The 22,612-nt window shown below is 39.3% G+C and overlaps 1 protein-coding gene across 1 annotated transcript; it reads right to left on the bottom strand.

Moving 5' to 3' along the window:
- Window positions 1-15,037: 15,037 nt before the first annotated feature.
- LOC101170001 (gastrula zinc finger protein XlCGF17.1-like) lies at window positions 15,038-16,992 on the bottom strand. Its single transcript, XM_011493470.3, has one exon. The coding sequence runs from the start codon at window positions 16,875-16,877 to the stop codon at window positions 15,903-15,905; it is 975 nt and encodes a 324-aa protein (XP_011491772.1). The 5' UTR covers window positions 16,878-16,992; the 3' UTR covers window positions 15,038-15,902.
- Between the last annotated feature and the right edge of the window lie 5,620 nt (window positions 16,993-22,612).

Raw genomic sequence — 22,612 nt, 5'->3', positions numbered from 1 at the left:
CCTCTTCACCTCTTTTCCACACTCCCCATCACACTGAACTGTTGACCCCAAGTACTTAAACTCCTGCACCTTCTTTACCTCAGCCCCCTGTAACCTAACGCTTCTACCTTGATCCCTCTCGTTCAGACACATGTATTCTGTCTTACTACGACTGACCTTCATGCCTCTTCTTTCCAGAGCAAAACTCCACCTCTCTAGCTGTTCCTCCACCTGCTCTCTACTCTCACTGCAAATTACAATGTCATCCGCAAACATCATTGTCCAGGGAGATTCCTGTCTTACCTCATCTGTCAGCCTGTCCATCAGCATAGCAAACAAAAAAGGACTCAAAGCTGATCCTTGGTGTAGTCCCACCTCCACCTTGAACTCCTCTGTCTGACCTACAGCACATCTCACCACCGTCATACTTCTCTCATACATGTCCTGAACTACTCTGACATACTTCTCTGCCACTCCAGACGACCTCATACAGTACCACAGCTCCTCCCTCGGCACCCTGTCATACGCCTTCTCTAAATCTACGAACACACAATGCAGCTCCTTCTGACCATCTCTGTACTTTTCCATCAACATTCTCAAAGCAAAAATGGCATCAGTGGTGCTCTTACGGGGCATGAAACCATACTGCTGCTCACAGATCTCCACCTTCTTCCTAAGCCTGGCTTCCACTACTCTTTCCCACAGCTTCATTGTGTGGCTCATCAACTTTATTCCTCTATAGTTGCTGCAGTTCTGCGTGTCACACTTGTTCTTAAAGATCGGAACCAGAACGCTTCTCCTCCATTCCTCAGGCATCTTCTCACTCTCTAGAATCCTATTGAACAACCTTGTTAGAAATTCCACTGCTGCCTCTCCTAAGCACTTCCATACCTCCACAGGAACGTCATCAGGACCAACGGCCTTTCCGCTCTTCATCCTTTTCAGAGCCTTCCTAACCTCATCCTTTCCAATCTCTGCTACTTCCTGCTCCACAACAACCACATCTTCCTCCCTTCTTTCCCTGTCATTTTCCACGTTCATCAGCTCCTCAAAATACTCCTTACCATCATGGTAAAAGTAATTGTTTTAAACTGGACTAAACAGTGGTTTACTGTACCTTAAAAAACAGTAGGATTGTATACGCAACATATTCATCAAGAAGCATCAAGACAGTTTGTGACTATCTGGAGCTACACTACGTGCATCACACTAGAGGGCTGCATTGGGATTGGGTCCCGCCGGGTCCCGCGGGACCCAACCCAAATCTCGCGGGATTGGGCGGTTTGAATTGTGCTGCGGGCGGCAGAAAAAAAAACCGCGGGATCAGTGCTGCCATGAATATCTCATGAATATATATTAGCGGACTACGTTAGGCTGAGCAGCTGTTAGAGTCTAATGTACTGAAGCTCCGTGAAGGCACCAGGTAGAGACGCCCAATGGCCTCTGTCATCTAACCTGTTGTTGGGGGTGCGCCCCGCCCCGGCTCTTACTAAGAGCGCGCTTCAGGCCGTCTGTCTGCGCGCGCACACACGCACACTTTTAACTGAACGGGATTTGTGAAAATATATTTAATATTTAAGTTGCAAATTACACAAAAGAGGAATGCATGAAAAGATGAGGCTGGAGGAGGGACATGAATCTCTTTAATAATATCAATACAAATACGTGTTTTTTTTCCTGCGGGACGGGAGACGATACAAAATCAATGCATCTCTATTACTGTGCGGGACTAAATTCTATGAGTTTTGCGGGTGCGGGCGGGAGTGGACATAAATATTGCGGGTGTGGGCGGGAGTGTAACGCATACGTTGCGGGAGCGGGCGGGATTGGTCAGAAATTCAGCGGACGCGGGCGGGAGCGGGATGAAGAAAATAGTCCCGCGCAGGGCTTTACATCACACCACCAGGACGCGCTTTTGCTCCAGTTGTGGTTTTTACACATAATATCAAACATAACTAGTTGGCATGGCTTCTTATGTCATGATGAAGCCAATAATAAAATAGTTTTCACTCACTTGCTCATGAATGCTATCACATAAAGTTCTACATTAACTGCTTGATGTTGACACCTAATAAATTGTAAATAATCATGCTCAACTCGTCATTTCTGCAGGATAAAAGTATACGCTATGATTAGCTTAGGATAACAGCATTAATCGAGGTGTACTTTGTAATATTTTGATACACGTTTATCCTACTGCACTCGAATGCATCTCCGTTACGGTAAAGATGTATTGACAATAAGAATAATGCATTATGGGATATGAACGAAGCACGAAGCCTTCTGTTAAAAGCGATTGCTACCAGTTATGTTAATAAAAGACGTTAACACAGCACGTTCATACTGAAGAGAGTTATACCCTGCAACTCTAAAACATTACATACTGTGACGACCCAGAGTTTGGACAGAGCTGCAGGTGGCCGGCGCCCCCCTCTTTCTGCAAGATGCTAGACCACAGTGTGTGTCAATCAGCGGTGGGCTGATGACTGGTGGGAGAGAGGGGGCGGGGTCTACCTGTGGGTGTGTGTGCGTGTGCGTTCGGTGAACGTTGTCGCTGGAGTTAGAAGAAGCTCGCTGTGCCTGTTGGTTCGTGCTGTAACCGTTCTGAGATACAGAAACATTAATAAAGAGCTGTTTGACAACCGCCCGCCTAAGGAGCTTCCTTGCAGCTACTACAATACTTAAGTTAACGAGGTCTTGGTCTCAGGTCTACGCAGTACACGGCAGGCTCATTCAGTAACAAAAAAATAAATTAAATCGATATGAAACTCACGTAAACTATGTTTTTCATAAGTATAACTTACTTTGTCATTCCTCATGGTGGAAATTCTGTCCTCTGACACATTTCTATCCCTTAAAAAGGAATAAAGAGGCTCCCGCTGATTCTCCATCTTTTCCCACAGGTCATCAAGACGAGAATGAAATGTCCCGCGAGAAGATGACGTTTTACTGTAAACAACTATGTCGTTATTACGAGAAAGTATGTCGTTATAACGTGATAGGTTTCTCGTAATAACGAGATAAGTTTCTCGTTATTACGAGAAACGTATCACGTTATAACGAGATACTTTCTCGTTATTACGAGAAGCTGTTCCAAAAAATATTTTTCGCAGTGGCAGCTCAGAGCTTCCGTAGGAGTGTGATTGACAGCTGTTCTGTTTTCTTTTGTTCATATAAAAAAGAGGGGAAGAGTACAAAATGATCAAAAACACGCATTCTGATTTACTGACTGAAAATATACATGATGTTAAATAATGTGTAACTTCGAAACAATGTAACAATGATGTAAAAGTTGATATTCCCTGTCAAAAAATATAAATAAATAAAAAAAGGAATATACGTGGAAATACATGAATCGTGCAACAATATTTCGCTGTTTATATGCAAATCATTAGTCATTTGTGCGTCAATTATTACAATAACGTGATAAAAGTCCGTTGGACATACGTGGAAAGAGTCGTAGAAAACCACAAATTAGGGTATGCATCTCCCAAATTTCATATCAACTACGTTAAATAAACATAAACTTCATGACTCTCAGCCGACCAAAAAACGACAATGTGCAAAATAGAAGTAGTGGCTGTGATATGGCCTTAATGCTTGTACTTTTTGCTCAAGTGAAATAGAAACTTCTTTTATTGCACAAAAAAGTCTTCTGGTCTGATATTCTCAATTGGGAATCAGTTCAAGTTTTAATGTTCCTTCTATTCCTAACTGATGTTGTCTACTTTATGGACAATTTGGACTCATAAGTTTCTGAAGTGATCAACCTTGTCTTTTTTTTGCAAATACTTCATTCATACAGAAATGGAAAAACATGTCCATTGTTTACCATCTTTAAGAAATACTTTTTGGATTATTCTAGGTCACTATAACATATTTTAAACATGCACAAGGGAATGACAAAAATGTATCAAAGTGTTGCAAAATTATTGTTATATTAACTTGTTTCGTGCCTTGCCTCCGCCATTTTTGTCTTTTTTCCCCCACTTTGTTTTACCATGACTTGGTTTGTTCAAGAATCAGCAAATACATGAGCATTCATATGCTTAGTTTCCAAAATAAGTCGAGATTGGGGGTGACAAGAAAGAAATACAATTAGTGTCAAGTCCTGGTTCAAAATCCCAACTAGGACCTGGGAGTTTGAATGTTTGCATGTGGGGGTTTTCTCCGGCTTCCTCCCACAGTCAAAACACATGCTTCCAAGGTTAGTTGTCTTTTTACTGCTTCGCACAGGTGGTATGGAAGAGATTGTTACGCCAGATGCCGTTTTTGACACAACCCTGTATTTTATCCAGGCTGGGGACGGGCACAGGGGGACCCAGATATGGCCCACGCTGGATGACGATTACTGCAGCCCATGGGAATCTAACCCCATTTTACATGTTCCAGTCCTGCACTTAACCACTTCAGTTATCCAGCCAGTATGCTTTCTAGATGACATGTTGACTCTAAATGACCCCTTAGGTGTGGTTTTGTGGGCCTGCGGACGCGCAATCCCCCTTGACCTTCACTCAGCTGGATAGGCTCCAACAACCAAAACCGGTTCAGAAAATGGATAAGTTCGTGTAATTTTTGAGCCAACTCTGGCTAAACTGTCACACCGGTTTCAATATACATTTTAAAAACTATTTTAGGAATTATGTGCGCATAATACGTGCCTGCTGTAATTGTCTGAGTCCGGAATTCCAAAGACAAACAGCGACTCCTTCGTTAATTAAAAACGGTAAAATGTTCACTTCAGGCCAATTTCGTTTGGTATCATTCTACCTTAAAAACAAACAAAAAAAAAAAAAACACAAGCAAGGGAGCTGTAATTACCTTTACGGAGCTTTTACGGTCGGCAAACCGTGAAGTTGAAATCGAAAGTAAATGGCGGAGGGGAAATCTCAGAGAGGCATTCGGAGCAACTCGGAAATCCCAGACACATTCTTCAAAAAATAAAATAGTAATAGGGAAAATAATAATAATAATAATAATAATAATAATAATAATAATAATAATAATAATAATAATTGCTTTTTTTTTTTTTTTTAGAAATATGCGCTTAAAGAATGCATTTAGGATTTTCGAGTTGCTTCAAATGCCTCCCTGGGATTCATAATTAAAAACCAATGAGTTATATCGCTAGAGGAGTATGGAGTCCTATACTGTTCATAATTAAATAAATAAATATTTAATTAAATAAATAAATATGACCTCATGCAAATACACAATCAATCAATAAATCTCTTATAAATGTATAAAAAGATCATGAAATTGTGAAAAACCAGCACACTGATTTTAAATTAGCCATTATATTATTCAATATATTTCATTTTGCTTTAAAAACCTGTTCATTATTTTAAAACAGCATTTTAAAATATTCATTTTATTCATGTGGAATATTATAATAATTTTACGTCTTTTTTAAGAACCTTGGATTTCAAAATCAATATTTTCCAAAGTAGCTTTGTTTTTATTTCATGTTGCTGTTTTTCACATGGCTTATTTATTTCATGAAGAGCTTTTTCAGGAGAATAGGTCTATCTGTCAATCAGTGAAAGTGGGCGGGATCTAAACGCTCATTGGCTCATCCATGGAAATCGACTCTTATTCCTCGATACCCGCTCAGCGGTGTGCCAGTCAGAGAGATGACATGTTTCAGTGATATCTGCACGGCTTTGCTGACATTAGAGAATCAAATAGAGACAAACAATCTGTCTGCTGCAGCAGATGCAAACATGGACGACTCTGTTTTTGTAGGTTGAGGGTTTGTGTGGACCAAAGCACAGAGGAGCTCCGGTTGTCCACCTCTCGAAGTCCCGCGTTGAAACACTCCTCATTCTTACGCCATTCACTCAGAGCTCAGATCGTGCCTTATGTCGGCTGGCAGGAGGTGAGCTGGCGGACCGACAGTCGGACCGACAGTCCGACAGTCGGACCGACAGTCGGACCGACAGTCGGACCGGGCAGCTGCGCAAAGCGGAACAAGCCTGCTCGTGCCTCCTGAACCTTATGATATTTTTCTATTTTCATTGAGATAATGATTATAACCAAGTCTTCTGCTTTTATTTTTTCTCCCGGGAATTTGTTGAACCTTTCCTGCGATGACGTTTCTGACCGTGGTCGGAAAACGCAGCGGAGATCCGGGATTGATTTAGCAATTCTGCAGCCAGGGTTTACTCCCAAGAATCAGGCTCTGTACTTTGGAGGAAACATTTTTTTATTATTACTTTTCCAGGGGACTGGGCAACAGACCCTTACACTCACTCTCGCGCTGCCTGGGCGCTCTGATTTACACGTAATTTAAGACGTAGTTTGACTGCAGGAGCTGAAGCAGAGACTCTCTAGGATGATCTCATGAACTCAAACATGGAAACATTGTTATCATGTGGAACTATTCAAAATAAATAAACCTGATCTCTTAACACTCCATGTACATTGTGCATCCATGCATTTTTACTGAGATAAGCACAGGCAACCGCTCCATGTGGCTATCAGGCTAAAAACATTAGCTGCTAGCTCCTCCCACACGGGGCATGTTGCGTTCATGGAACTCCAGTTCATAGAAGCTTTGAGGAACTCCAACAACCACCCAGCCTAATTTAGAACACTATTAGATGTTAATGAGAAGATGAAAATTGCCGAACCGACCACAAAACCAGCTGAATTATGCACACTCGCCCAAAGCCACTTTTATCCGCAAATTTAGAACAAAAACTGCCCAATTTCGTGTAACACTGTGAATGTGTTGAGGTGCATACTCCCCCTAGTGTTGAGGAGTGTGCATTGCGCCGTCACGTTTGGTGAAGCATCTTCGATTGATGTAGTTAGGGTGCTGCTGCTCATGTCTGAGTAAAGGAGTAGCCAATCACAAAAGTGTCTCCGCCTTGTCTAGTTTGATTGACAGACAGACCCATTCTCCTGAAAAAGCTCTTCATGAAGCTCTTCATGAAATAAATCAGCCATTGTGAAAAACAGCAACATGACATAAAAACAAACTACTTTGGAAAATATTGATTTTGAAATCCAAGGTTCTGAAAAAAGGCGTAGAGTTATAATAAAATTCCACATGAATAAAATGAATATTTAAAATGCAGTTTTAAAATAATGAACAAGTTTTTAAAGCAAATAATATAATGGCTAATTTAAAATCGGTGTGCAGGTCTTTCACAATTTCATGATCTTTTTATATATTTATGAGAGATTTATTGGTTTCTTGTGTATTTGCATGAGGTCATATTTATTTATTTAATTAAATATTTATTTATTTAATTATGAACAGTATAGGACTCCATAGAGGAGACATCACGTGATTCCTCATGGGAGGAGAGCACCACCATCTTGGTGGGGTCAAGTCACTGTTGCAGTGCATGCATGTGAACACATTTTTTGCAAAATGCCAGGTCATTGTACAGATTTCAACTGCCAAAATCAGAGTCCACGAAGGAGGAAGGCAAAACATTTGACAGGTAAGAACTATAATTTTTTCTTTTAATGCTGCAGGGGCTTCATTAATCATACACATGTTGACATGCATGATGCTGCAGGGCTATTATTAACATGCTGCATGATGTATGTATAATTTGTGGCGACATAAATGTAAACTTTATTTAGTTAAACCTATATACAGTATACGATGACAAGGTTATATAGATTTATACATTTCTGACCCAGTGACTGAACTTTTCTTGCAGGTTTCCAATGGATTCACTACTAATTTCTTAAAACTAAACAACGATAAAACTGAACTTCTCCTGATCGGCACCAAATCCGTTATTAACAGCATCCAGAACTTCTCAATTCCCTTTGAAACCTCCTCCATTTCCCCCTCCCCTCAGGTCAAGAGTCTGGGTGTCATCCTGGACAGCACCCTCTCCTTCACTTCTCACATCAATAGCATCACCCGGTCTGCCTATTTCCACCTTCGCAGCATCCGTCGTCTTCGCCCTTCCCTCAGTCCGCATTCCACAGCCGTTCTGGTGCACAGTCTTGTCACTTCCCGTCTGGATTATTGCAACTCCCTTCTTTTTGGTTTACCACAAAAAACTCTACGAGAACTACAGTATGTTCAGAACTCGGCTGCCAGAATTGTCTCTCAAACACCTTCCTCCCAACACATCACGCCTGTTCTGCAGCAGCTCCACTGGCTACCAATCACACACCGGATTACATACAAAATACTTCTTCTGACTTTTAAATCCATCCACAACCTTGCTCCATCATATTTATCAGATCTTGTTCATGTGGCCATTCCCACCCGTACCCTCAGATCCTCCTCCTCCCTTCATCTGGATGTACCCACTGCTCGCCTTGTCACTATGGGGGGCAGAGCATTCAGCTGCTCTGCCCCCCGGCTCTGGAACTCTCTGCCTCCGGACCTCAGAAACATCGGGTCTATCTCACAATTCGCCAAAAAACTGAAAACTCATCTTTTCCAACTCGCCTATTCCCTCTGATAATTTCCTATTTCTGGCCTATTTATATGTATATTTTATTGTGCATTTGATTGCTTTTATTTTATTTTTATTTTCACTTTTATGTACGGCGACCTTGGGTTCCTTGAAAGGCGCCTAACAAAAAAAAATTATTATTATTATTATTATTATTAAGGAAAAAGTGGGCCTTAGCAATAAAAAGAGCTAACCCAGATGGATCACTGTGGTTACCAACTAGCAATACAGTCTGGATATGTTCAAAACATTTTGTGGAAACACATTTTGATAAGGCCAGACTGTTCTCTTGAAACCCGACACCATAACATCTGTGTTACACAAATTTATCACTCATATGAATCAGTAAATCTATTGTTTTTCTCTGTTTTTTGTTTTTTTTAAACGGGAAAATCTGTTGTTGACTTTTGGACTTATTGTTAAATGATTATTGATTTAATATTATCATTTACTATTATTCACCTATTATTGATTTAATGTTATCATTTAATATTATTATTGACTTACTATTAATTAATTATTATTATTATTTACTTATTTATATATTGTTATTAATTAGTATTATCATTGACTTATTATTGATTTATTATTGTTATTTATTGTTGATTCATCATTATTATTGTTGACTTATTTATATATTGTTATTAATTATTATTATTGACTTATTATTGATTTGGGGAGCCAGTTTAGCTCGTGCTGGTTTGCGGCGCCTTCCGTCCGTGAAACCAGGGTTCGACTACGGGCTGCTCCCTGTTCCCTTCTCTACCTCTGTGCCGGTTCCAAGCCCGCTTTGAGAAGGTTGCGTCAGGAAGGGCATCCGGTGTAAAACATTGCCAAGTTTACCATGCGACTTGTTCGCTGTGGCGACCCCTGATGGGAGAAGCCAAAAGAGGAAGAAGACTTATTATTGATTTATTATTGATTCATCATTATTATTGTTGACTTATTTATATGTTGTTATTAATTATTATTATTATTGACTTATTGTTGGGCTTTTCTAAATGATTTAAATTACATGTCAAAGAGGTCTAAAACTTGGAAATCTTTGCAATTTTTTTATTTATTTATAAGAAGACCTGCAACAATGCATTTTTTATTAAAGTTTGAGCTTATAAGGCTGACTGTTTCTCTTATTTAACAGCAACAAATGATATATATATATATATATATATATATATATATATATATATATATATATATATATATATATATATATATATATATATATATATATATATATATATATATATATACATTATATATTTATTTATATGTATAAATATATAGAAATATGAAAATATATAAATTATATAAAAGCTACTTAGATGCCACAAAAGGCTATAGAAAGCATTGTCATGTGGGCGGCATCGACCTCACCAAGATGGCGCCAGCGTCGGCCAGGCTTCCCAAGCGGGCGTGCCACCTCCAGCGATATAACTCATTGTTAAAGACCCTCTCCACAAGTTGTTTTTTGGGTGTTTGTACCATGTTCTTGTAGCATTTCCTCATGATGGAGGACGTATATGTAATAATTTAAGCTTAAAGCTACAAATCGTTGTGAATCAGAAGCAGGATTTAAAATAAACATTTAACGCAGTTTTGTAAAAGCTGAAAGGAGCACCAAAATCAAAGCACTTCTAGAGCAAATTAAACACCCTGCAACCTTTTGAAGATTGTCTGATATTTAACATAAAGAAAAAAGACACAAGCTGCTTAATAAATGTAGTGCAACACATTTTTGCATGTACTGTCAAATATATACAAGTATTTATGCACACAAACCAGGCCTCTAACGTGTAACATCAGTGTTGCACTGAATGTTTTGTTGATTAATTTTGTAATACTTTCCGCTACATTACTCCAGGGGGAGGCAAAGCAGAAAAAATGTGACTATTCTTGAATATCCAATCAAAATACAACATTCATCCATCAAATTTAAAAAGTGCTGTTGCTTCTAGTCATCCTTTGATTTCAGCGATCAGACAAAGTTCTAACATTTCCTTAACTGTATAACATCCAGAAACTAAATTAAGATTGATTTTGATATCCTTTTGAGACATTTGGTATAACTATGTGACTTTTCATTGATGGATTGAGACCAAATTGAAAAGATTTCAATATTCAAAAATTCGCAAACCCATAGATTACAACCTTTCTCATGAATGGTGTACACAATTTAGTTCCAGGAGAAGTTCACATGGCAAAAAGTCAAATGGATAAGACCCTGAATTAAATAGCTTTGCCACAAATGCATGCACACTTAGCTTTATGAACAAACATAAAAACATATTGAACAAGCAAGTATAAAAGACAGTATTCACATAATTTACTGGAAAAAAGTGGAAAAACTAATATATACAGCTCTACATCATCAATTCTCCATAATACCTCACCCTAGTTTTTATATAGTTTACGCAAATCAAATATGATGTTCACTTTCTGTTTATACTAATCTGAGATAAAATAGCCCTTTTTATAAAATCATAGCAACATCTGTAAAGGAACTCAATTTTGAGACACTTTTAGATCTACAGAAAAAGGCTCATACTGCTGATTACGTTATCTTCAGACAACATTTACAGCATTCAACATGGCAGCCGTCTCCTCTATTTCACTCTGAACCAGTGGCGCCACCAGGGGGTGGCCAGGGGTGGCCACGGCCACCCCTCTCCGACACCTGGCCACCCCAGTGGCCACCCCACCCCACTGGCCACTATACACTGTGGTATCATCAGTTGTGCGTTTCATCCCAAATGCACAGCCAGCAAGCGGGCAAGTCGCTCTGATCACCTAAACAGGCCGACACCTCCTCCCCTCCCTGCTGCCTTTGAGTGCGCAGACATCTAAAGACGAGCCGCTGGACGCAGAATATGTATAAGACGTGGGGTTCCCTTCCGCGTTCGAACCCCCAGAGCCTCCGGGCCGGTTAGACAAAAGAACCAGTATCAGTTACTAAAGGTGAACTTTCTGTATTACTGTTTCCTTAAGTCCAAAACGGCGACTGACCGCGTGTGTATGCGCTCCACACACTGACACGCGCTCTCCCCTCTCTTCCTGCATCGCGCGAGCACCAGTTTCTGCACACACGCACACACACATGCGCGCGCACGCACTCACACGCGCACACAATCACACGTCCCAAAACACTACATTTCTTTTCATGCCTGTTAAATATTTTCAGTGGTGTCTTTTAACAATCTCTTTACTGTACTTTAGGTCACCTGATCTGTATTTTGTGCAAATACTTGGTGCAAATACGCCGACATCATCAGCGGTGGTGGACGTGCCATTACTTTTTATTGATATGTAAAAAAGAGAATGTCCCTGTCACACGCGCCTCTCATTTTTATGGCACTATTTAAGCACTGGTTGTTGTGTTACCACAACATTTTGATGGGTTTTTGTCCTGTTTCCTAATAGTTATAGTTGATAGTCATAGTTGATGCTTGTGTAAGTCAATTTTCAGAGAATGAAGAGAAATTCAACATATATTCTTATTTTAAGAAGAAAAGTACAGCCGAAGGAGCGAAAGAGATGGTAGGGCAGCAACAGAGGAGGAGGAAGAGGAGGAGGAAGATGAGACAGAGCAGCATGAATGACAGAAGAGAATGAGGAAGACAAAGATGAGACGGCATCTGATGAGGGACAGTCAGCATCATTGCTCAGAGAAACAAGGCAGAACTCAGCAAAAAGTCCTCCACCTGTTCCTGGACCAACTGGTGAAGTTAGAATTAATGCAGTGTTTTTCAACCAGTGTGCCGTGGGAAATTACCGTCATTAACTGGTCTAAAACATTTTCATCTCCAGGATATCAGCTCTGTGTTCATCCAAACAGGCCCTGATAAAACACTTTGAAATTAGGAATATGAAAGATCGTAAATACTTTTTTTCTTTGTGTTTATTTGATTCTATTAAAAACATTTTGATAAGAATGGCGGTACCCCGATTTAGCTGCAGTTTTAACTGTTTTCTGAAAGGTCCCGCCCCTTTTACTGTCTCCACCAATCATTCTAGGAGGCTTAATCACATGTCATCAGTCTGACCAATCAGAAGTGGTTAAAGTCTTCACTTCCTTGTTCTGATTCTGCTCATAAAGCCGCTCAGTTCCAACAAAAGTACCAGCTAAAGCTCGTCTTTAGCGGTGTAGCTTTCCACAGAATCCGGTATCAGACCGTGAAAAGTGAACAAAACAATGAAGCTCAGAGACGCGAGTCTTTTTGCGTTTGGCGGCTGTTTACATCTCCCATGATGCATTGGGTTAAAGTGACAGCGTCTCAGTGCACAATGAGTCTCTCCTCTTAACGTCTTGTAACAACAACGAACACACATCAAACAGTTTTTGAATCTTTTCACTTAACTTTTATTACATCAGCTTTTTCTGCCACAATTATCACAAAAATGCATGTGAGATTGCAGAGGGACTGTAGGTCAATACAGACTATGAGTTTTTCCTTTCTTTCTAAAATTTTTTACATTTTTTTTTGCTGGTTTGCCGCGGGATTTCTGTCAAAGTTAAAGTGTGCCGTGGCTCAAAAATGGTTGAAAAACACTGGCCTAATGATATCTACTAGAATTTACAGTAGTATCAACTATAAGTTAATGTTCTAGAAAAAAATCAGTAGGCATTTAACTTTCTGTTGGTTTTCTAAAGGTTGTTTTACTACGTTTAGTAGAATGAATTAAAAAAATTTGGCTCATGGTTTTTGTGTGCCACCCCAAGATTTAATGTGGCCCCCTACCGGCCACCCCCATGAAAAATTTCTGGAGGCGCCACTGCTCTGAACTCATGTGAGTGAATGACTGCAATTGCTGTTGTTGATGGAAGGACTTTAAAATCCCCCTCAGATCATCTTTCGATCTATTTTCAAAGTGTTAATAATCTTTAATTATGATTATGCCACTTTTAGCCAAAAAAAAAAAAGTTGTGGGTGGCACTGTTGCTGCAGAGCAACAGTTTTTGTTTTCCCCTTTCCCGAGAGCTCTCTGTTTAAGTGGAGCAGAGAGTTTTAGTATAATTCAAAAGACCTTCAACGATTGATCAAACTCATTGATTTATAATTTAGGCTCAGAGATAATCACTTGGGTTTGTCAGAAGCTCATCCAATTTTATAAAACTGCACTCAGAAGACAAGAAAACAGGGAATTCCTTTCAAGTAAGAAAAAAGCCCAGAGGCTTTTGATTGATGGTTTGTTGTCAAATGTCAATCAAAGCCTGCTCCACTTGTGATGGCTGCTGTAGGTACAACAACCGTTCAGCCTGCAACAACCGTTCGGGCCCCTGATACTAATGCTGACGTCACATTATGTGATAGGCTGTCCGTTGGTCCGATGACATGTCAGATAGTGATTGTGGTAGTATTCCGTTTTTCCATGTGGACAAACATAGCTACTGCACGTTTTAGGATGGGACTGTGTTGGCACTGGGACAGACTGGCGACCTGTCCAGGGTGCTCCTTGCCTTTGCTCACAAGTAGCCGGGATAGGCTCCAGCAGCTCCAGAAGTCCCATGACCCCGAAAGGGAACCAACGGAAGAAGATGAATGAAAGAATGAATGACCGGATTGGCAGAGAACCAACAAACAGCAGAAACCCACACTGTGGGAAAGACTCCACACTTCTGACTGATGTTCACGTCCACTTTATTCTTCACAGTAAAGATTGGAACAGAACACTGTGAACCATAAACAACAGATAAGCAGTTCTAATGTCTACTAGAAAAAAAGAATCACAAGAACACAAGACAGAAACACCAGCCACCGACACCACCTTCCTTGAAACATTTTTACTCAATCTTTTCTTCATAAAACTGTTATTTGCTAACATGACTAAACAAAACATAAACTCCAATTATTTTATATTTAAAACAATATGTGATATTTACATATCACATAGTGTAAGATTTAGTGACCTGTAAAAGTAATTCCAGTGTTGTCATGGTAACATACTGACTTAGACAACATTTTTTTAGCTTACACCATGGCCCGGGTGAATACTCAATTCTGATTGGCTTCTGGATGTGGATTAAAATGTGATAATCTGCAGCGATAACCGCATGCCTAAAAAAGAAGTTCTGGTGAAATAGCTTAAATGTTCTATATCACTGCGCTGGCTTCTTTAAAAAACAACTTTAGCTTCATCATCTGGACAAACACAAGTGGTTCCAGGTAAACTTTCTCTCTGATCTGATGCTTAATTTAACACATTGTGACAATCAGCATAGATAGGGCTGCACGATATGAGCAAAACTTGCGATGTGCGATATTAGTGATCAATATTGCGATAACGATATAATTGGCGGTATATTAACAAATAGCAAAACAACCAAAAACATCATTACCATCTCATTGCAACAGTTTAAAAAAAATGATACTCCAAATGACCCTTGTTGACGTAGGAGGCAAACATCTAACATAAAAGGGCTCATCTGATTGGTCAACATCGGAAAAGGTCCATCCAATTAGTCAAATGCATAAATGGATTTATTTGACTCGTTAAATGTTTCAAGCTGCCATAGGATTGTATTAGCACATTTAAGGTAACCATTTATTGCGATTTTTGCTGACTTTTGCGATATGGATATTGCACTGCTTGATATTGCGATAACGATAAATTTGCGGTATATTGTGCAGGCCTAAGCATAGATATTGCTTTCCTTTGCAGCTGCAGTCGAAGTCAGTGCTGGCTCCGCCGGTGCGTTTTTACAGTGACAATGTGCTGCACCGCGCAACAAATAGTCCGCTTTTTGTGAAAAACGCAAACTTACCTAAAAAAAGAAAAAGAATAAAGTACTAAAAACTGATTGAATATTTATTTCTTTTGTAAGTGACCATGGTATAAGCGGGTTAATGGTCTTCAAACATGTGCATCATCAGAAATGAAAGCACTTAAAGCACACGCACACAGAAGCAACAGATCAGACTTCCACGGCGTGGACTAATGTACACTTTGTCTGCTAGTGTCCCTTACATAAACAACAACCACAATGGTTAACTCCAAAACTTTAAAAATATCATAAAAGTACAAAAATCTACTAAGAAAAAAAATTGAACGCTATCAACATTTCTTTAAAAATCAAATCTTACTTCATAATTCAAAAAAACGCATTTCTATTAAGAAGTATATCTAAAAGACTGAATTTCATGAAGTTAAAAATCTTAAAAAGTGAAACTCATTATGTTTAGTATAATTACACTTACTTACTTACTTATTTGAGATATGTGATCATGGTGGCTTATAGATGAAAAACACCTATAAAATAATTTATTTATTTTTCCTTGAAAATTTGAATATTAAATCAGAATAAAAAAGAATGTTTTCAGCACTCATTTCAGAACACTGTTCACTTCTATACTTTCAATTATTACTCCTGCCTCCTTTTAACCGAATAACTGCATCAATGTGGTATGGAGGCTATCAGCCAGTGTTCATTCAATGAAAGATCAGGTTGCTTTGATAGCTGAATTATGTGTTCTTATGTGTCTTTTGAGATTAGAAAATGTCAATAAAACTTTCATCACATTCTTTACAAGGAAAAGGCTTCTCTCCTGTATGAGTTCTCATGTGTCTTTTCAGACTACAATTTTGACTAAAACGTTTATTGCATTGTTTACAAGGGAAAGGCTTCGCTCTTGCATGAGTTCTCAAGTGTTTTTTGAGACCAGAACTGTCACTAAAACCTTTATCACATTCTTTACAAGAAAAAGGCTTCTCTCCTGTATGAATTCTCATGTGTGTTTTGAGATTAGATGTTTTACTAAAACTTTTTTTACATTCTTTACAAGAAAAAGGCTTTTCTCCTGTGTGAATTCTCTCGTGTGATTTGAGACCAGACATTTGATTAAAACTATTTTTACATACTTTACAAGAAAAGGGCTTTTCTCCTGTATGAGTTCTCTTGTGAGTTTTGAGATGAGACGAATAACTAAAACTTTTATGACATTCTTCACACAAATAACGCTTCTCTCCAGAGTGGGTTCTCATGTGTATTTTGAGAGTAGTTACACAACTAAAACTTTTATCACATTCCTTACAAGAAAAAGGTTCCTGTCCTGTATGAGTTCTCATGTGTGACTTGAGATGAGACGTTTGACGAAAACTTGAATTACATTCTTTACAAGAAAAAGGCTTCTCTCCTGTGTGAGTTCTCATGTGCGTTTTGAGATTAGACAAAAAACTAAAACTTTTATCACATTCTTTACACAAAAAGGATCTTTCTCTTGAGTGGGTTCTCATGTGCTTTCTGAACTTAGACTTGTAACCAAAACCATTACCACTTTCTGTACAGACATAAAGTGTGTCATCAGACTCATTTTTTGTGAAGGCAGAGAGTTTACAAACAATTCTTGACCTTTCACCATACTTTACAGAGGGTCTCTTTTCGTTTGAAGATAGTTTCCGTTTCTTAACCAAAATCGCCTTCTTGGAGCTTTTTTTAACATCAGAGTCACACTGACTTGCTGACATGTGAGAACTGTCCACACTTTTTACATGACTTATGTGTCTTCTCTTCCTCTGATCTCTGTTCTGTTGGTCTGTCTCTTTATCTGTAGTTGATGTTGATTCTTCATGTTGGTTTCCTTCTTCATCCTGACCATCAGTTACATTAAAGTTCTGCTGATTGTTTAGCTCTGCTTCACTGTTCTCGTCTTCCTCATAAGTAGGAATCTCCATCAAGGTATCAGTCTCCTGCTTCAGATCAAGCTGGTCTTTATCCAGAGTGATGTAAAACCCTTCTTGCTCTTTTTTTGTTAGTAAAGATTCTGGTTCTTCTCGTTTCTCTTCTTTAATCAGTAAAGGTTGTTGTTCCTCTTGCTCCACTTCAATCTGTAGAGACTCTGATTCCTCCTGTTCCTCTTTAATCTTTGGAGGTTCTGGCTTTCCATTTTCCTTTTTAATGCGTGAACGTTCTGGTTCTTCACGTTCCTCTTTAATCTGTAGAGGTTCTGGCTTTCCATTTTCCTTTTTAATGCGTGAAGGTTCTGGTTCTTCACGTTCCTCTTTAATCTGTAGAGGTTCTGGCTTTCCATTTTCCTCTTTAATGCATGAACCTTCTGGTTCTCCATGTTCCTCTTTAATCTGTGGAGTTTCTGGTTCCCCCTGTTCCTGTTTAATCTGTGGAGGTTCTGGTTCCTCCTGTTTCACTCTTAAATTCCTCTGTTGGTTGCAGAGATCCTCTTCATTCGCATAATGCTGAGGGAGGACTGCAGGGACAAAAAAACAAAATAAAAGAAAAATGTTAAACTTTTAAAGGTCTTTGTTTATGGTCAAGAAAAATCTAAATCCCCCTTTTTTTTCAGAAGCCCTGGACTTTATCTAAACAATGAATGTAGAATGTAACGTCTTAGTTCTCTTTCACAGTTAAGACAGTTAGAGGAGATGTCACTCTCTCAGTCTTCAGAAGGTCAAACACCTACTCAAAGGAACTCAAGAGTTTTAAAAAATGGTTACCCACTTATTTTAAACTATACATTTTAATAAACACACACTCCTCACTCTGACACTAAACACACTCGTCTTTTACAGTTATACGGTGGTGGTCATTCATCTTCTGTTCCCTACCCCATCTCTTAAGGGGGGAGTGAGACGCTCAGTGGTGGTGGTTGTGTTCCTTAGACCAGGGCTCTAGACCAAATCTTGCACTGGTGCACCTAACTTTTTTCTTAGTTGCACCAGCACAAAGGTTTGGTGCTCCGACCTTCTCAACCATAGTCTATTGAACTCATTAGATTTACACGGTCATTTTCCTTATTAATAGCTGTCAGTTTCTGCATTAAGACTTGAACATGATTAACTTACAAACATAAAGTCCTTTATTTGAAAAAAAAAGCTCTACAATAATAAAACATTACATGACAAAGTTTGTGTTTAAAGACCCTCTTCTATTAAATTTGTGTTTTTGGTGTTTTTAACAAGTTCTTGAAGCATTTTCCCATGATTGAGGACATAAAAAAATGTAAGAATAAAACAGAATTTACGAGTATTTCTTCATTCAAATCAGAGCAAATAAGAGTGTGCCGTTTGAAAAAGCTGACAGCAGGTAAAATGGGTGGACCAAAGTCTCCCCGCTCCACTCCATTCTGATGCATCCACATGCAGACAAATAGATCCATGAACGTCTTTGTTTTCCTTGTCTGAGCTGGAATCTGGATTTAAACTGTAAGGCTGGATAGCTCTGAAATTGCTCACCGTTTTTGTCGCACTGTTAGCTTTGGGTTGTGATGGGCTGTAAGCTAGTAGGGGAGAGTGTAATCAAAGATTATTCTGGGGGATATCAGTGGAGGGCTTATTCTTTTCCACCAGTGCCTCCACAACTCAGAAGTACATTTCTAATGAATTTCTGCTGCTCTACAGGGACTATGTCCTAGAAAACAACAGGTTTTTTAGATTGGCCTAAAAACGGCATCATCTTAGTGAAAAGACCACTGGGAACACTTTGAAAATAGATCAGAATATTGTTGGAGTGGGACTTTAAAATGCTTCACAGAGCTGAAACTTAAACTAAAAACCAGAAGACAGTTTTTGCTTTATATGCGCAGTTCATCTTTTGCGGTCTCCCTGATTCTTTTAGTGCGATTATCTTGCTACTTTAATGTTTCAAACAGTGGATCCCGATTGGCTGCAGATATGTCAATCAACCTTCTCTGTGCTTTGTTTCCTGTACAGATGCGAGCAGCTCTCATCGCGATCAAAGTTTTTTATAATACTGGACTTATTTTTCTACAAAGTGTGGTAAGTAGGACACGCCTACTAATTATGAGGCTGCATGCAACACACGTGTTTTATTTTAGACCTTTGGTGGCACCACAAATAAAAAGTTCGATAACGCCACAGGAAAAGTAAAAAGGCAGGTGAAGGTCCTGCTCTAAACCAAGAAAGAAGCTGTGGGTTGCTGTAAAATATAATCTATTAGATTTCAGTTAAAAACAATGTTAAGAAAATCCTTAATAAATAATAAAAATTATTAATAAAAAAATACTAAAACAATCCTTGATAAAAGTCAGTTAAAATATTCCAGAAAGGAAACTTACAGAAGTGGTTAAAACAGCATAAAAGCAAAAGCACGATTCTCCAAGGAGAATCGAATAGGAATAAACAACAGCAAATGGAAAGCCGATCTAAAAACCTGTTGTTTTCTAGGATATAGTCTCTGTAGAGCAGCAGGAATTCATTAGAAATGTGAATAGTGGATGAAAAAGCTCAGATAATACTTTTTCCACCATGAGAGGGTGATAAGACCACATATGGATGTTGGAAAGATAAACTTTTTTACATTGATCTAACTTAATTATTTGCTTCAGTTAAGATAAATTATTTTTTGTTAAGTCAGTTTAAAATTAAAATGTAGTTTTCAGACTGTTTTTTCTGCTGTTAAAGCGGCACCGCAGGGGATTGTGGGATACCATTCCCTTTGCCTGTCTGGACGGATTTGGGTTTAAGTGTGGGTTTTTGACAAAATGTGTTTAGTTGTTTAGCTGTTTTACTGTGTTTTGCCATGTTATTTTGTCCTACTATGCTTACGTCTTTGCACCATGAGTTAGAGTGAAGGAGAGGATGATGAGTTTATATAGCAACCCTACCCTGAAGTATAGTAATGACAATGATGGAAAGTTCGTAAATGAATTTATGCACGTCGTGCATATTGTTTCATTCTTTTTATTGCTATAAAAATGAGCATATCTGCCGGCTCAAACTGAGACATATGAGAGTTCAAGAATTATAATTAATTAAGATGGAAAAAATTAATTGAATTTGGGTAATATGACAGATAAATATGTGAATTTGACTTGTATAAACAATTATTGAGTTTTACAGACGTAAGAAATTAGGTTGAATAAATTTAACTCAATTACTTGTTACCAATAGAAGTAATTCATTTAAGTTGGCAAAATTGGATAAGTTATATACATATATGCGTCACAAGGAAAATGGAAATAAGATCAGAAACTTGTGCGTTTACTTTGTCTGTTCTTCTACTACAAGCAGAAACTCTTTTTTTAAGTGATGCAGCCGTGTTATTTTTTTGATGGACGTATAATCTTTATACGCCGTCTTAAAATCTCAGACTCCGTCTCACTGAAGTATAGCGCTTTCTTTTTTTTCCCACACGCGTTTCCATGGTGACTCCGGAAATCGGCGATCCATCGAAAATGTGACTGAACAAAGGGCACCAATGTGAGTGTGCACACCGATGCGAAAAACGCCACGCCTAAAAGCGTAATTTAAAAAAAAAAAATCGCCCCGGGTTCGTTTTTTTTGGTTTGACGCGCCGCGTCAAAAACTATTCGACCAATGAGAATGCCGCTTTTGCACAGGTGTCTGGAGCTTCTGAAGTTACAGTAAAACACAACTTGGGGGCGCTCAAACACAAAACTGTCTTGCTGAGCACATACCAGCGAAGAAGGTAGTCGCCAAGTAGCGTCGCGAAGAAATAAGACGAAGAAGATGCACTCACTGACGGACATTCTAAAATATCCCAAAAAATGCTCGTGATATATTTTCAGCTCTTGTACTAACTTAGAAAGTTTTGTGTGCAACTTAGAAACTTTTGTGTGCAACGTGGTGGCAGAAATATCACTCCATATTGTACCAGTCGATAAAAATCCCCATCATGTTCTTTTCTTCTCGTAACTATGGGATGTACCCAAAATCGCCGTCTTTTCCGCCGTCTTTCATCATTCAACAGAACAATAATTTCTTCATCGCTGGAACTGGAGCTACTGGTGCTGGAAATATTCATGTTTTCTTTGTATGATTCTGACAAGCGTGTAAATACTTGCTCTCTTCTTCTGAGTGAAAAGCGACTTTAAGAAGCGTAAAGTTGCGCAGCGCCACCTTGTGTACAGGAGTATTTCTGTTTTACATTAAGCGCCATCTAACGTCAGGGAATGAAATTGCATGTTCGCTCGGCTCATCGTCACCGAAAATCGCCTGGGTGTGAACACAAAAAACGTGGCGAAAAACGCTGGTGAATAACGCCTGGCGAACATTCGTCCCGGTGTATACGGGTTTTCAAGTCAGGGTAGTTTAAACTTGCTTCCTGGATTACCCCCCTGTTTGTCTGCAGGTGGATGCAGTGAACATACCTACTATGTGGAGCTGAAGCTGCGTGTTCCAGCTGCTATCCAGCAGTCTGCGCTGGCGACAGAGCTCCTCCTCGCTCTGGACGATGGTTCCTTCAGCAGCAGAAAGTTGATCGCTGACAGAACCTTCCTGAAGTTCTGAAGACATGGTTCCTCCTGCTCCGATCTTCAGCTCCAACTCCCACAAACACCGCCGTCCTCTTCACTGCAGCTCCGATCGATCATCTGCTAGTCTCACAATGACAATCCCAGAAAAAAAAAAGTCCAGAAACTTTTCTCCTGTTTGGAGATTTTCCTGAAAGTTCCTGTGATCCTGCAGGAGTCAGTTCTGCTCAGCCTGCAGACCAAACAGAAAAGACTCTGGAAGCTTCCACGTGTGAAAGTTCAAGAACAAAGAATCCAAAAAACAACAACATCTGATTGGTTGACTTTTGGAGGGAAAGCTGCAACAGTCTTCTGTGATTGGTTCAGCCGCCCCAGCCCCCACTAGTCGACTGCACAGGGGTCAACATTCCAGGGGGGGTCGGTAATCTCATCTTCAGAGTCACCGTCCATTGTTTCTGCCCCACAGGCTCTTTCAAAATAAAGGCGTGTTGTAGCAGAAACCTGAATGGAACATCAGAATGGACTCAAACTGCTGCTGGTTTCAAAGCCTCGTTCTCAACTTCCAGCTGAACTTTTCACGAGTTTGAGCGTCTGGGACAAACTATACAGTTGAACAACAGCAGCGAAAATCTCCATGGATGTCAACTGGCAGAGAATCAACCATGAGATTTCCAAGAGTTTCTTCAGGAACTCTTCACAAAGTCGTGAGCTGCAAGGCCTGATGGGAGATCTGTGATCCTGTTTTGACATGAAGGAAACTCACTTTGATGTAAACATGAAAATGGATCCCAGGGATTCAGGATTCTAGATGGTTCTAGAGTGGTGTGGAGATTTCTTGTCTTTTCTGCTGTGAAAAAGCCAGATGTTTTCCAGATGCAAAGCTGTTCATGCTTCCAGAAACTCCTCCAAGCTGTCAGGGAGAAAACAGGGATTTGGTTTATCCAGAAATGCCTCACATCAGAAATTAGGAGTCAAATCTGAAAGCAGAAGCTGCAAACTGAGTCTGTGAGGCAG

The sequence above is a fragment of the Oryzias latipes genome, chromosome 2, assembly GCF_002234675.1.
Source record: "Oryzias latipes chromosome 2, ASM223467v1".
Taxonomy (NCBI): Eukaryota; Metazoa; Chordata; class Actinopteri; order Beloniformes; family Adrianichthyidae; genus Oryzias; species Oryzias latipes.
Note: the sequence above shows the minus strand (reverse complement) of the source record. Positions and strands in the feature narration are given on the sequence as shown.

Coding starts and splice junctions, on each gene's coding strand:
- LOC101170001 (XM_011493470.3), bottom strand. CDS start 16,877: ATGTCAGCAAGTCAGTGTGACTCTGATGTTAAAAAAAGCTCCAAGAAG.